General features: G+C 39.7%; 1 protein-coding gene across 8 annotated transcripts in view; it reads left to right on the forward strand.

The window, feature by feature from the left end:
- Positions 1–16,903, forward strand: part of TASP1 (taspase 1) — a 239,744-nt gene that overhangs the window by 133,080 nt on the left and 89,761 nt on the right. For all 8 annotated transcript variants that reach the window (XR_012326209.1, XM_073792645.1, XM_073792646.1 and 5 more), the window contains one exon: positions 13,548–13,658. Coding sequence is in view for 7 of the 8 variants with exons in the window: in XM_073792645.1 (XP_073648746.1) it covers positions 13,548–13,658 (111 nt within the window). In the remaining variant the exon portion in view is untranslated. The remainder of the gene's footprint in view (positions 1–13,547; positions 13,659–16,903) is intronic.

Below are 16,903 nucleotides of genomic sequence, written 5' to 3' on the forward strand. Positions count from 1 at the left end.
TTCATGTTTCTCTGTCCTTATTGCAAATGCTTTTCAGTTTGCCACTTAACCTTTTGGAACTAAAATGTGATTTGACAATATGACGTTATTGGGCTATTATGTTACATATTTTTAATTATCTTAATTTGAAGACTGCATCTATCACTAATGCTGAAGTGAAAATACCAAATGTGTGACGGAGGGCGGATGAAATAAAACACCTGGTGCATTCTTCACGAACTCAGATATAGGGCAGTGAAGTGTATGGGACCAAATCCCATAATGGGAGACCCTGCCTTGCCCTTTACTATTGTACCTGAAGAGAAAGTATGGTGAATGCAGGAGTGTAGCATTGATGTTGGGCATTGAACCTCTTGGGAAAAAAAGATAGGTGTTTATTACGGAAATTGGGAAAAATAACAGAAGGAATGCATAACAAACAAAAATCGTGCATAACCCATAATCCCTGGATAACCACAGTTAAAATGTTTCCTACCAAACTAAGTGAAATCTTTATCATATTATTTGTTTTATTCTGATAATGAAAGGTTTACCCACGTGATCGTTTTGACCCTAGGTGAGAGCTCAGCTTTCTTGGAAGCAGCAGCTTTCAGAATTGCAAGTCAAAGGCTAAACTCCTCTTTAAATGTATTCTAGGCTCTCAGTGATGATTGTCAGGCTAGCTGGGAATCACCTTGTTCTAACAGAAGCAAAATACAGAGAAAAGGATGAGGAGAGACAAAGTGATAGCTAATGGTTTTTCTTAAGGCAGTCATTATCCATTGCAGTATGAAGTGCTTACTCAGTGCCCAACCCCACGCTGAATGTTTTATGTTTGTTGTCTCATTTTGTCCTTGTGAGGTAGTTACTACTCCCATTCCCCATTTTCACAGTAAAGGAAACTGAGGCTTAAATAAAGAGTCCCGGACTCAACTCAGCCGGATTCAAAAAACAGTCTGACTGCCGAATAGAAAATACTAACTCTTACTCTACAGGACTTTATGGCCTTAAGGTAGGGAGGGATGTGATGTGTGTGTGTGTGTGTGTGTGTGTGTGTGTGTGTGTGTGTGTGTGTGTGTGTGTGTGACAGAGGGAGAGGGAGAAGGAGAGGGAGAGGGAGAGGGAGAGGGAGAGAATGAATGAGAGAATGAGAAAATTGAATACGTAGAACACAGAAGGCGACCCTGCTGCTTAACCCACAATTCTCAGGTTTTTCCTTTAGTAAAGACACAGAAGCTCTTCTGTAACGTAGGCCAGAGTGTTCACTAGAGAAATGATGGCGTTGTTGGAAACATCAAGATGAGGAAAAAACAAAGATACTCTATTAACTCTTCTAGTTTCCCAGAGTTGCCAACTTTTTCTGGATTCTAAACAAACCCACAAATAGGCACTCCAACGATGGCCTCACGGAAGTGGTTTCACACGGCTCAGGGAAGTGGTCGTCCTTTACGTGGATAAAACGGGCTCTTAAATATCTAAGACTCCGTTTTCAGGCATCATAAGGATTTATTTTAATCAAATCAGTCTTATTTATTCAAACAAATTATAAAGAAATTTGGTTTTGGTAGAAATTAAACATATCACGAATTTTCCAAAATAACTCAGTTAAGATAAATGTTATCAAGCCAAATAATCTTTTTCATGTCTTCCTGCTAATGGTGTCTGATAAATACATCTACATGAACGTATCAGAAATTGTATTTGACTCAATACAAAGTTGTATGTTTGAATGGAAGAAGTCGTCTTCTTTCAGTGTAAAGTTTTCTGAGCCATTTTCTTTCGCCAGCAAATGGCTATCTATATAGATTAAGAATGCATTTGGTACATGTCTCTTTTTGAATTATGGTTTTCTCGGGGTATATGCCCAGTAGTGGGATTGCTGGGTCATATGGTAGTTCTATTTTTAGTTTTTTAAAGAACCTCCATACTGTTTTCCATAGTGGTTGTATCAATTTACATTCCCACCAACGCATATATATAGAATCTAAAAACAAAAACCAAAAATGGTACTCATGAACCTAGTTGCAGGGCAAGAATAAAGAGGTAGACATAGAGAATGGACTTGAGGACATGGGGTGAGAGGGGGAAGCTGGGGCGAAGCGAGAGTAGCATCGACATATATACACTACTGAATGTAAAATAGTTGGCTGGTGGGAAGCAGCAGCATAGCACAGGGAGATCGGCTCGGTGCTGTGCGATGACCTAGAAGGGTGGGATAGGGACGAGGGGAGGGAGTCTCAAGAGGAAGGGGATACGGGGACATGTGTATGCATATGGCTAATTCACTCTGTTGTGCAACAGAAACTAACACAGTACTGAGAAGCAATTACACTCCAATAAAGATCTATTAAAAAAAAAAGAATGCATTTGGCCCCAAATGTCGCTTGGTGGTTGAATGGATAAGCAAAATGTGGTATGTACATACAGTGGAATATTATTCAACCTTAAAAAGGAAGGAAATTCTGAAACATGCTACAATATGGATGAGCCTTGAGGACATTACATTAAGTGAATTAAGTCAGTCACAAAAGGACAAAAGTGGATGATTCCACTTACATGAGATACCTAGAGTAGTCAAATTCATAGAAATGGAAAGTAGAATGGTGGTTGCCAGGGCTAGAGGGCAGGGGGGATGGGGGAGTTGTTGAATGGGTACAGTTTCAGTTTGGGAAGATGAATAAGTTCTGGAGATGGATGGTGGTGACGATTGTACAACAATGCGAGTAAAAATGCCACTGAATTGTACACTTAAAAATGATTAAATGGTAAATTTCATGTTATATATATATATATTTTACCAAAACAAAGAAAAAAAGAAGAATTCATTTGGGCTTAAAAAAGAGAACTCATTTATAGTGGCTTAAACAGATTTTATTTTCTTTTGTTTTAAATCTCATGTAACAAGACACCTCAGAGGAGACTGGGGCTGGTCGGGGGCTACCCAGCAATGCTGTCTGGTACCTGGGTCTGTCCTTTGTCCCCCACCTTCCTCAATGGGTAGGTCTTCCTGCCCATGAATGTCACCCCCTGCTCACAGGATGGCGTCTGCACCTCGTTTAGCTGTGCAGGTGCAGGCATGGGAAGTTGGATTTAGTCAGATGTTGCAGAGACATTTAGCATAGTGCTCCCTGAATATCCATACACTCCTCTGTGTTTCACAGCCCCCCCCCCCCCAACCCGCCGCACCCCGTTGCAGTTGCCTCAGACCATGTGGCTATTTCTGGCCAGTTGACTAGCGTGGAAATGATATGTGTGACTTCCAGGCTAAAGCTGTAAAGTGGCCCTGGGTAGCCCTCTCATTCTCCTGGAGGGGATATGATCCAGGAGGTGCAGTTATAGATGATGGAGCCTCCATTAGCCTGGGTTTGTTCCTGAGTGACTGTTGGAAGCACATTCCCTGGTGACCCAGGTACAACTTATAACATTAATGAGAAATTATATTTTTGTTGTGTTAAGCCACTGAGATTTGGGGGGTGTTTATTGTTGCAGGCTCGTATAGTTATTCTGACTGATACTCCAGCGTGGGCTTTTGCCAGATAAGTTTGATGAAGTGAGCAAAACATGGAGGCTTTCAGGAGTAAGAGGAAGGGTATAAGTTGATGAAGCATGGAATTTTAGTTGGATAAGGAAGGAAGTGAGGATCTAAGGGCAGTGAGGGATAGTTACAAAGCAGCAGAATTAATGGGATGGCACTTTTGGTGAGGTAGAGGGAATGTTGGAATTAGAGTAGTCAAGAGATGAGCTGGAAAGTTAGGAGGGGTGGGATGACTGCAGCTGGGACTATGGAGAAGTTAATGTTATTGATTATGGCAGAATCGTGGGAGTGAACTTACAAGGCAGTGTGGATAATTTGAAGAGAGGATTTCAGAAAATCCAGAAGCTAAGGTATTGGGTAATACCTAATATTTTAATATCTAGTATATATTAAAATCAGTAAGAATTATGACAAGGTATAGTGTTGCGCAGAGTAGAAGTAAGCTGGGAGCTTAAGTCTCAAAGAAATGAGTTTGTAAGTCTGAAACTGTTTCTATTCACCCTCACTCCAGAATGGTAGTTTAACCGATTCTAGGTTGACAGGTGTTTTTCTGTTTGTTTATTGCCTTAGCATCTTTAAGATATTAGCCTTCTGGCCTCTTCTGTTGCTTGGGAATATGTAACTTACCAGTTAAATTTTTAAATTAAAAAAATTTTTTTTGGAGATCACCTTTTTCTTTGTGATTAGTTTTCTTTTATTTTTTATATTTTTATGTTTTATTTATTACTTTAATACAAGTGCCTAACAAGTGCCTGGCATAAAGAAGATGCCACTAGTGGCTTTGGGGATTCCTGTTTTCTCCTTTTCTTGAGGACTTAAGGAGTGGGGGAGGGGTGCAGAGTCCCTAGTGCCATCCTCTCACACTGACACCCACAGCGATGGCAGTCACTTGGACTGGACTTTGAACATCAGCCAGGCAGGGTGCTGCAGAGGTGTCTCTAGGTCCCAGCTGTATGACTCCTTCAGGTCTGGAGGGCCCCTCTGTGATTTCCCCGCTTCTCTCGGGGACACAGAAATCATTTGGTTGCTTCCATGCATGAGAGGGCACAGCAACTCTTCAAGGCTGCCCATCTGCCCAGGTGCTTGCTGAGACTCTCCTTACTGAGAGAGTAAAAAAAGCTCTCTCTTTTAACATCTTTATTGGAGTATAATTGCTTTACAATGGTGTCTTAGTTTCTGCTCTATAACAAAGTGAATCAGCTATACATATACATATATCCCCATATGTCCTCCCTCTTGCGTCTCCCTCCCACCCTCCCTACCCCACCCCTCTAGGTGGTCACAAAGCACTGAGCTGATCTCCCTGTGCTATGCGGCTGCTTCCCACTAGCTATCTGTTTTACATTTAGTGGTGTATATATGTCCATGCCACTCTCTCACTTTATCCCAGCTTACCCTTCCCCTCCCCGTGTCAAGTCCATTCTGTACGTCTGCGTCTTTATTCCTGTCCTGCCCCTAGGTTTGTCAGAACCATTTTTATTTTTTTTTAGATTCCATATATATGTGTTAACATACGATATTTGTTTTTCTCTTTCTTACTTCACTCTGTATGACAGACTCTAGGTCCATCCACCTCACTACAAATAACTCAATTTCATTTCTTTTTATGGCTGAATAATATTCCATTGTATATATGGAATAAATACATCTTCTTTATCCATTCATCTGTCGATGGACACTTAGGTTGCTTCCATGTCCTGGCTATTGTAAATAGAGCCACAATGAACATTGTGGTACATGACTCTTTTTGAATTATGGTTTTCACAGGGTATATGCCCGGTAGTAGGATTGCTGGGTCATATGGTAGTTCTATTTTTAGTTTTTTAAGGAACCTCCATACTGTTCTCCATAGTAGCTGTATCAATTTACATTCCCACCAACAGTGCAAGAGGGTTCCCTTTTCTCTACACCCTCTCCAGCATGTATTGTTTGTAGATATTTTTATGATGGCCATTCTGACTGGTGTGAGGTGATACCTCATTGTAGTTTTGATTTGCATTTCTCTAATGATTAGTGATGTTGAGTATCCTTTCATGTGTTTGTTGGCAATCTGTATATCTTCTTTGGAGAAATGTCTATTTAGGTCTTCTGCCCAATTTTGGATTGGGTTGTTTGTTTTTTTGATATTGAGCTGCATGAGCTGCTTGTAAATTTTGGAGATTAATCCTTTGTCAGTTGCTTCATTTGCAAATATTTTCTCCCATTCTGAGGGTTGTCTTTTGGTCTTGTTTATGGTTTCCTTTGCTGTGCAAAAGCTTTTAAGTTTCATTAGGTCCCATTTGTTTATTTTTGTTTTTGTTTCCATTTCTCTAGGAGGTGGGTCAAAAAGGATCTTGCTGTGATTTATGTCATAGAGTGTTCTGCCTATGTTTTCCTCTAAGAGTTTGATAGTGTCTGGCCTTACATTTAGGTCTTTAATCCATTTTGAGTTTATTTTTGTGTATGGTGTTAGGGAGTGTTCTAATTTCATTCTTTTACGTGTAGCTGTCCGATTTTCCCAGCACCACTTGCTGAAGAGGCTGTCTTTTCTCCATTGTATATTCTTGCCTCCTTTATTGAAAATAAAGTGACCATATGTGCATGGGTTTATCTCTGGGCTTTCTATCCTGTTCCATTAATCTATATTTCTGTTTCTGTGCCAGTACCATACTGTCTTGATGTAGATTTGTAGTATAGTCTGAAGTTCAGGAGCCTGATTCCTTCAGCTCTGTTTTTCTTTCTCAAGATTGCTTTGGCTATTCGGGATCTTTTGTGTTTCCATACAAATTGTGAAATTGTTTATTCTAGTTCCGTGAAAAATGCCATTGGTAGTTTGACAGGGATTGCATTGAATCTGTAGATTGCTTTGGGCAGTAAAGTCATTTTCACAATGTTGATTCTTCCAATCCAGGAACATGATATATCTCTCCATCTGTTTGTATCATCTTTAGTTTCTTTCATCAGTGTCTTCTAGTTTTCTGAATACAGGTCTTTTGTCTCCTTAGGTAGGTTTATTCCTAAGTATTTTATTCTTTTTGTTACAATGGTAAAAGGGAGTGTTTCCTTAATTTCTCTTTCAGATTTTTCAACATTAGTTTATAAGAATGCAAGAGATTTCTGTGCATTAATTTTGTATCCTGCTACTTTACCAAATTCATTGATTAGCTCTAGCAGTTTTCTGGTGGAATCTTTAGGATTCTCTATGTATAGTATCATGTCATCTGCAAACAGTGATAGCTTTACTTTTCCGATTTGGATTCCTTTTATTTCTTTTCTTCTCTGATTGCTATGGCTGAAACTTCCAAAACTATGTTGAATAATAGTGGTGAGAGTGGACAAGCTTGTCTTGTTCCTGATCTTAGAGGAAATGGTTTCAGTTTTTCGCCATTGAGAATGATGTTGGCTGTGTGTTTGTCATATATGGCCTTTATTATGTTGAAGTAAGTTCCCTCTATGCCTACTTTCTGGAGGGTTTTTATCATAAATGGGTGTTGAATTTTGTCGAAAGCTTTTTCTGCATCTATTGAGATGATCATATGGTTTTTCTTCTTCAATTTTTTAAAATGGTGTACCACATTGATTGATTTGCATATATTGTAGAATCATTGCATTCCTGGGATAAGTCCCACTTGATCATGGTGTATGATTCTTTTAATGTGCTCTTGGATTCTGTTTGCTAGTATTTTGTTGAGGATTTTTGCATCTATGTTCATCAGTGATATTGGCCTGTAGTTTTCTTTTTTGTGTGACATCTTTGTCTGGTTCTGGTATCAGGGTGATGGTGGCCTCACAGAATGAGTTTGGGAGTGTTCCTCCCTCTGCTATATTTTGGAAGAATTTGAGATGGATAGGTGTTAGCTCTTCTCTAAATGTTTGAGAATTCACCTGTGAAGCCATCTGGTTCTGGACTTTTGTTTGTTGGAAGATTTTTAATCACAGTCTCAATTTCAGTGCTTGTGATTGGTCTGTTCGTATTTTCTATTTCTTGCTTGTTCAGTCTCAGAAGGTTGTGCTTTTCTAAGAATTTGTCCTTTTCTTCCCAGTTGTCCATTTTATTGGCATATAGTTGCTTATAGTAATCTCTCATGATCCTTTGTATTTCTGCAGTGTCAGTTGTTACTTCTCCTTTTTCATTTCTAATTCTGTTGATTTGAGTCTTCTCCCTTTTTTTCTTGATGAGTCTGGTTAATGGTTTATCAATTTTGTTTATCTTCACAAAGAACCAGCTTTTAGTTTTATTGATCTTTGCTATTGTTTCCTTCATTTCTTTATCATTTACTTCTGATCTGATATTATGATTTCTTTCCTTCTGCTAACTTTGGGGTTTGTTTGTTCTTCTTTCTCTAATTGCTTTAGGTGTAAGTTTAGGTTGTTTATTTCTTGTTTCTTAAGGTAGGATTGTATTGCTATAAACTTCCCTCTTAGAACTGCTTTTGCTGCATCCCATAGGTTTTGGGTTGTCGTGTTTTCATTGTCATTTGTTTCTAGGTATTTCTTGATTTCGTCTTTGATTTCTTCAGTGATCTCTTGGTTATTTAGTGGTGTATTGTTTGGCCTCCATGTTTTAGTATTTTTTTACAGATTTTTTCCTGTAATTTATATCTAGTCTCATAGCATTGTGCTTGGAAAAGATACTTGATACGATTTAATTTTCTTAAATTTACCAAGGCTTGATTTGTGACCCAAGATATGATCTATCCTGGAGAATGTTCCATGTGCCCTTGAGAAGAAAGTGTATTCTGTTGTTTTTGGATGGAATGTCCTATCAGTATCAATTAAGTCCATTGTGATTAGTTTTTAATATTTTCTCTTTGTCTTTCTTCCGGCATTTTTCACTATGGTATACCTAAGGATAAATTTGTTTTTATTTACTTTTTTTGGAACTCTGTATGCATCTTTAATTTTAGGATTTCCTTATAGCTTAAATTCTGGAAACATATTTATTATTTCTTCAAAGATTAGTGCCCCCTCCCCCATTCTTTCTCTTCTCTTTCAAAATGTCTATAAATATGTTGGATCTTCTCATTTTATACTTTAGGTTTCTCAACTCCTCATTTTCCTTCTCTTTATCATTCTAGGCTGCTGTAAATTTTGGCTATTGAGAATAAAGCTGCTATGAAAATTCAAGTGCAAAACTTATATTTTTCTTGGGTAAGGTACCTAGGAATGAGGAACTGTGGTTTTAGTAGTAAGAAATATTTATCTTTCCAATGTCAATTACCCTGGAAAAAATGAAAAATAGAAACATTTCTTAGTCATATTTCATAATAAAATTTATCAGCACACCTGTTGTGAGATAGTTGAACTCATGCATTTTCCACCTCTGAAGAGTCACACACTATCGTACATTCAACGTATTCCAAGATAATGCTTACTAACATGTAGGAAGATACTGTTCTTTACAAACTTCAATATATTATGAATAAAATGCATTCATATTATATATGAACAAAGAAGTCTTATTGAGAACTCTGTTGTGATTTTCTCTTTAGAGCAAAGGTAAGAGTTGCAAAATCTCTAACTTTAAAAGAGGATGATTTCAATTAGTCCATCTTCAAGGAAATATATTTATAAACTGCCTACATACTTCTTACACTAGTTATGTCTGCTTTAATTAAGGAAGGAAAATGTTCCTCATTTCCCAAGTGAGAAACATTTCCTAAAATCACATCCCCACGGTTGTTCTTAGTCTAAACTTCCATATAGAAATGTCTGGAATAGAAATTTTTAAATATCAGAATCCAAGTGTGTAAGCTTTCACATTCAGAAGTGCAGAGAATCTCAACATCAACAAACTATATTTCTACAAAAATTACAACTTATATATCCCTTATTTAAGTAACAGTGATGTCACTTTAGAGTTAACTGTAGGTAATCACTGGATTGTAATGCATGCAGAGATGAAGAAAATTTCAAGTGTTCCTAAATATCATTATAAAAATGAATATTTTACATTATGTAAAATTATGATTATTATGATCTCTAGAGAAAGATATATAAAGATTATGAACAAATAAACTTCAGTAACGACAAAGTAAAATTTTTACCTTCATTTTCAGTTGCTTTCTAAAATTACTAGTTAGTCTCAACCTCATTGAATTAATGAAAATAAAATGTATCCCATGACAGATTTTTGTGGCAGAACCTAGTGCTTTAAAAAACATATGAAACAAAAATAGCACGAGAAGTTTCCGGGTACAAATTATAATATATTATAATATTTAGATCCCCTCAACCAATTCTTGGAAACTCAACATCATTGTTGTAAACTAGTCATATAAAATGATTCTAAAATTATAAATGACTTCACATCGACCAATTGACTCTGACAAGCTGCCATCCCACCACCTACCACAGATAGCATCCAACAGAAGCTTGTGGTGCTTAAAACACATTTCACCACCTGCCAAGGAGGCAGACTCCACGGTGGAGAAGACTGGAGCTGTAAGACACAGGTGACTAAGTGCCACACAGTGGCAGTGGTGCTGGCTAGTGGAGCAGGGGTATGCATTGTGTATCCCCCAGAACCCAAGAAGGCTGCTCTGCCTGCATCAGTGTACCCTTGTATGGCACAGAACTTCCAGAATTTTAGCTTCTGTGGAGTTCTCTGAGGACGAATGCGTGTACTGCCATCAGGCAGTTAGAGGTAAAGACATCAAGATGCTTTCAATCCTGGATCCTGGAGTGAAGAGGCTAAACTTTGTACCCTGATTGTACAGCAGGTTAAATTCTACATACCATCCTCTCTGGAGCTGCTGCCACAACTTCTCCTGGTGGGTGAAGAGTCATCACAGTGCTTTTTCACAGGGGGAATGTAAGAAGGAATGACAGCCTGGGCACAGCTCTGCAAAGTGCAACACCTCCTCCTTGGAGGGAGAGTCAAGGTCATCAAAAAAGATACCCCCAATACCCCTCCGCTCCCCATGATGGGCTATAAAAAAGTCATCGTCACATCATTTTTAAAATTTTGGGTAGAGATCTGCACCATGTTGGTCACAAGCCTCCTTTAGAGTCCTATGAAAATGGACTGCATCCTCTTGCTTCAAGTATGTTGGGGTAAGGTCACATCCACCGCCAAGCCACCACTGCTTGTCACCTACCAGATCAAGACGTGATTCTGATGTGGACTTTGAGATGCCAAGGAAATGTATTATAATTCAGATGTCTGGGTATGGGGCATACTGGAGTCTCAGTAATAGGAAACACACTAGGAAAGAGTGAGCTGCGACTGGGCTAAGGTTTGGGATTCGAGGGAGAGACATGGCCATGGAGGTTGGCTCTCAGTAGGCTGTGGCAATGTCCAGGGTTTCTGATGAGTCCAGAGTTCTCAGCTAAATCCTCAAGGTTGGTCTGTAGAGCACACAGTCAAGGCACTGGCATCTGGACTGGCCAGACTGGCAGTTAACTGAGTGTTCAGTAGCCAACCAGGGGTCCAACACCTCTGGGGAGATCTGACAAAATGTAGCAGCACCTCTGCCAACTACTGTGTCCTCTGGTCCTAGCACCAAGTAGGTGCTCATTAACAATCTGTTGTGTGAACAGATGGGGAAAGAAATGAAAATAAAGTTCATATTTTGGGGACTGATAAGTACCAGGCAGGAATCTGCTTCCAACCTTTGCCCTAGACTCCTAACCAAACAGGAAGAATCTGGAGAGATACCTCTAGTGGTGGTTTTGTAGATTCCTTTGGAATTTCTACATAAACAATTATATCATCTGCTAATAGGAGCAGTTTTGCCTTTTTCTTTCTGATCTTTAAGCCTTCTACTTCATTTTCTTGACTTAGTGCAATGGCTCGAACCTCCAGTGTATTGTTGAATAAAAGCGATAAAAGCAGACATCTTTGCCTTGTTCCTGATCTTAGGGAGAAATAATTCAGTCTTTCACCATTAAGTATGAAGTTAACTGTAGGTTTTTTGCAGATGTTCTTTATTTCTAGAAATTAATAATTGAATTTAGAGGCTTGATCAGATTGAGGTGTAATTTTTTTGGTGTGGGGCAAGACTACAAAGGTGTAATTTTATCAAGGGACATGTAATATTTATATCTTTTTGTGATATTAGCAGCCATTGACGATTGTTGCCTATAGCAATTATTAAATTATAGGTTACAAACGGTTATATTCTAATTTTGTTAATTTCTTCTTCATTTATTAACTGGGATACTACTATGGAGAAAATTTTCCTTCATAAACCTTCTGGTTACCCTGCTACGCAGTTCCTATAGGAAGGACAGAGAAATGCTTGATTGTTTTCTTTCATTTATCCATTTTCAGAATAGTGAATTGCTTCCATAGCATCTTCCAAAGGTGTTTTTAAAACATAAGCTATGAATTCACTATGTATTTCAGTCTATTTAGTCATTCTTACTGATGATAAATAATTGTGTACTTTTCTAAGTTCTTTTAGAATTTGGTATTTATCACTTTCCCTCTAGGTTTGTAGTTAGGTCTTCATTCTTTGTATAATCCATGTCTTCTGCTAAGATCTGACAATATAAATACACTCTTGCTTGCATGATTAAGGACAGAAGGAAGATGTATTGAAAGACTTATTTCTAATATCTATGAATAAAGAATGGAACTGTTTGCCTCTGAATCACACTTCAGCTATATGGCAGCATATTCTAAGAAACCTTGGAAATTTGTGAATAAAACCATAAAATCAAACTTTTCTTTGACTGGAACCTACAGAACAAGCTTTTGGTGTCAAGGCTCTTATGTTAAAGGTGATATATGTCAGAATAGAAGTCATAATTTTAAATTTCTTGGAAAAAAGTCAAGCATTGGAAAACCCTATATATTCCTGTATAACTACAGAGGAAAAAGTCTGACACATACTGTGTATTTTTGCTGTAATGTTAACTTCATGTGGTTTAGCTGTTTGCCTTGAGGTATGTGTACATAACCTTCTGAACACCCATTTAGCTTATAATATGCCAGTTTCCTAACAATTATTATTGTTCTAAAGTATAACATTTCACTGTTCAACATCAAATACATACACAAAGGGAATTAAAATTTATGGAGTTTCCTGAGCTTACACAGTGTCTCTACATAGTAAGTGTCGAAAATGGTTTCTTTTCTATTAGCTTTATTTTAATTTTTCCCAGATTATAAAAATAATATTGCAAACATTTAACAAAATAAGGATCACCATAATCCTGCCCACAAAGTAATATATTAAATTGCATACCTAGATGAAGATCTAAGTGTAGATACTCACAAAGATCTTGAAGGAGATTTACATTTACTTCACCAAAAAATACAGGCAAGTTATTTCTGACAAAACATAGGTGATTTAAAAAAAAAACAAAACTTTCACAAGTTTCGAACAGTTTGTATTTTTGGCAATGAGTGTATAATGTATGTGTATACATAATATACATATATGTGTGTATACATACATGCATGTATATATGGGGGGCAGAGGAAGGGGGGGGAAGGAGGAGAGGTGTACATATGCAGAGAAAATTTCTGAAATGAATGGCACCAACATGATTTAACAATTACAGATAACATTTTTAAGGGAGATTTGTTGTTAGTGCCTAATGTCTGTCACAGTACCTACTAGCCAAACAGAAAATGTGTGTTATATCAGTTTGTGTTGGTTTAAATTTCATGAATTTAAGAACTTTTGATTAAAATATATTCACTACCATATATAAAATAAATAACCAACAAGGGCCTACTGTATAGAAATTATAAAACAGTTTTTTGTGGTTATCCAGCAATGGAAATGAAACAGAACCCTAGGTGGTTCCTAGGTAGAGAGTCTAAATTCATGTATTATATGAATAATTCCTATGAAAAAGGGGTTTCCTTTTATTTTTCTTTGTTTCCTTTTAAGATTAGACATGTGTTTCTTTAGTTTCTGTCAAATCTCTTTACTAAAATTACTAGATTGCTCGTAGAAATCATTTCATCCCTCACTGAATTATTCTCTAACATAACTACTTCTTCAGTGGTGCATAGGGGTGGTTTAATGCTAGTAAGACAAGAAGGATGTTTAGTACTGCCTTTCCTCAACCGTTCTTGGTTTCCTTGGCTTTCTAGGATGTGGAGAGCATCTTGTGCGCACCATACTGGCTAGAGAATGTTCACACGCTTTACAAGCTGAAGATGCCCACCAAGCTCTGCTGGAAACTATGCAAAACAAGTTTATCAGTAAGTATAACATTAAGAAAATTACTTCCTTGTAAATAGAGGTTGTTCCTCTGAGCTGTAAGCTTCATGAGTCAGGTGCCACATTTGTACTGCTAGACCTAGGTCCAGGGTTTAGCATGGACTTAGACCCTAAGTTAACATTGGCTGTGAAAAGAAATTCCATCAAAATAGCTACTACTGCATGAAATTTACCATATAACCAATGTAATGCCCAAGTTGTGAGACACTGTCCAGGATTAGAATCATACACAGTGGAATAAAATTCTACTAAAACAAAATTCAAGGGGCAACCTCATTTAAAAGTTTTTCTGTAATGCAATTTGACTCTTTTTTAAAAAAAGTTAGTGTTGTATTCATGAATCCAGTGCTGCCACACACAGTTGTCTAGGGTTGAGTTGAAATCTGGCCTGGCTCCATTTGCCAAACCCATATAACCTGATGTGAGGCTGCATCTGGTTGGAGGAAGGGATGGCTTTTTCTAATATGCAGGAAGATTTTGTGTAGCCTCGCAATGGCCCTGTAGATAACTGTTACTGTGGATTAAAACTATTTGACTCGGGTTTTTCCCATCATTTAACATTGAGCTTACCACTATGGTAAAGGCTTGTGAAGTTGTATAAAAAATATAAAATGTAGTTAAAAATAAGGGGGACTTACCTGGCGGTCCAGTGGTTAAGACTCCGTGCTCCCAAGGCAGGGAGCATGGGTTCGATCCCTGGTTGGGGAACTAAGATCCCACATGCCACACAGCATGGCCAAAAAATAAAATAAATGAATGAATGAATAAATAAATAAAATTGAATTAAAAAAAAAAGACACCTCCTCTAACTCCTCCCAGCAACCCTATCCCATAAAAAACAAAAAAACAAAAAAAAAAACCCAAAAAACAAGTTAGGGTAATAAGCCATGAACACATAAATGAGGGGAAGAGTATCACAGGGTTAACCTGGGGGGTGTCTCCATGTAGAGAATCAAGACAGGGTAATATAAGGTGCTAATTATGTGGTGAGGACAACACAGAGGAAAGTGTAGGAAGAAATCACCTGAAAAGGATTCATGGATGATGAACTCCTAGAACTGGCCCCAGGAGGCCGGGAAAGGTGGGGAAGAAAGGAGTGTGAGCCCAGACATGACAGTGGGGTTAGGCGTGGTGAGGGCTTGACACCTGCATGACTCTCACTTAGAGGGAAGTGTTCCTGATGTGCAGCGGGGCTGGATCGGCCAGGTGAGGCCAGGTCCCGAGGGCCTTAAAATCTCTGTGTAGGAGTTCCTGTTCGATCTGATAGAAAGGAGAGAACCCTTATGTCTTCTTAAGTTGATCAATAAAATGATGTTTTAGGGGAGGGTTTATAAAGTAGATCTCAGGTTGTCCAAGACCATCTCTATAGGAGACCGACATTAGGGGCTGGAATGGTCCAGGCCATGGAGAGGAAGTGGTGATTTTGAGGGAGGGGTCCATGGAGGAAGTGGAAATATTGATAGATTTTGCTGCTAGGAGTATGTAGCCCTCTGGGTCCAGTCAGGAGGTAGAAACCATACATTAGGTTAATCAGGAGGAGTTTAATATAAGGAATTGTTAACTATGATGAAAGAGTAACTGGAGGCTGTAAAGAAGCTCTCTGTGGTGCCCTAGATCTGAGAGTGTCCAGGGAAGGACATGCTTGGGAGGGGCTCAGACCTTGTTGGAGAAGGTGTGGTTCAGCAGGTAGCAGAGAAGTTCACTGGTTTGGCCTGGCTGGGACTGGTCTGGAGTTGCTGGGCAAACAATAGGCCACCCTCCGGAGTACAGTGTAGATGGGGAACAGATAATCAGCACCTGGTGGCTGGGTATGCCGTGGGAGCCCAGCATCAAGGGGGCGTGCAGAGGACACAGAACTGCAGGACACACAGGCCACAGGGCCCCTGCAGAGGGGACGAATGCTCAGTGTGTGACCACCTGGGCCACAAGGGCTGTGTGCAGGCTGTGCAGGGCCTGGCCCAGGGAGTCCCGATGGGCACCTGTGTGTAACCACTGGGGACCTCTGGTTTCCATGTCGACAGGGCCCAGCCTGCCAGGTCACAGCAGGGCTGCGTCCTGGGCCTGTGTCTGGGGCAGACTTTACCAGATGTCCCACACCTACATTGACTCTTCTCCCCAGCCCATGGTGGACAGTGCAGGCAGGGTGCCTGTTGTAACTCTTTTAATGTTCTCTAACTCGGTTTAATGCCTGACTCCTCGCCCTCGTTCTGTTAGTCCTCTCCATGTAAGCCTGGTCTCTCCTCGTTCTGTTAGTCCTCTCCATGTAAGCCTGGCCTCTCCTCGTTCTGTTAGTCCGCTCCATGTAAGCCTGGTCTCTCCTCGTTCTGTTAGTCCTCTCCATGTAAGCCTGGCCTCTCCTCGTTCTGTTAGTCCGCTCCATGTAAGCCTGGTCTCTCCTCGTTCTGTTAGTCCTCTCCATGTAAGCCTGGCCTCTCCTCGTTCTGTTAGTCCGCTCCATGTAAGCCTGGCCTCCCCTCGTTCTGTTAGTCCGCTCCATGTAAGCCTGGTCTCCCCTCGTTCTGTTAGTCCTCTCCATGTAAGCCTGGTCTCCCCTCGTTCTGTTAGTCCGCTCCATGTACGCCTGGTCTCTCCTCGTTCTGTTAGTCCGCTCCATGTAAGCCTGGTCTCTTTTTACATGGCACTTTATATTTGTTTTGCTGCCATTTTGTCTTCGTTGGGTGGCATCTGGATTCCAGGGACTTTCTGTGTCACTGTGGAGGGACCATCTGGCTCATGGCCGCCCTCTTCCCTCTGTTGGCTTGTGCTGGGATGGGGCTCGTGCTCCACCTCCCCATGGGTCACTGGCCTCTCTCCCCGATGAATTCACTGTGGTGTCTGTGGTCTTGTTGTAACCTCTGGCTTCTGCAGTACACATAGCATCCACTGACAGCAGATGCTAGTGGTAATGGGGTCAGGTGGTCTGAAAACATAGAATAATAAGGGGATTGTCAAGCCCTCTTGGCCCAAGCATATCAGGCTACTTTTCCACTCTATTCCTAGAGAGCCTTACCGGCCTGAAGGTGGCATGGCAATGGGCAACGTCCCTACCTGGCTTCCTGTTCCTTTAAGCCTCATCTGTTCTTGGATCCTCTGAATCTAGGGCTTTGTCACTGGCTCCTCTTTTTCTTCCACCCTCACCAGCTTGGGAAGAGGAACAGAAACCCATACCAGGAATCAATGCTTTTCTTCTAGTTTTCCCAAAAATGTCAAGGTGTCCAGTCACACC

Source organism: Tursiops truncatus, chromosome 15 (assembly GCF_011762595.2).
Source record: "Tursiops truncatus isolate mTurTru1 chromosome 15, mTurTru1.mat.Y, whole genome shotgun sequence".
In the NCBI taxonomy this organism is placed as follows: domain Eukaryota; kingdom Metazoa; phylum Chordata; class Mammalia; order Artiodactyla; family Delphinidae; genus Tursiops; species Tursiops truncatus.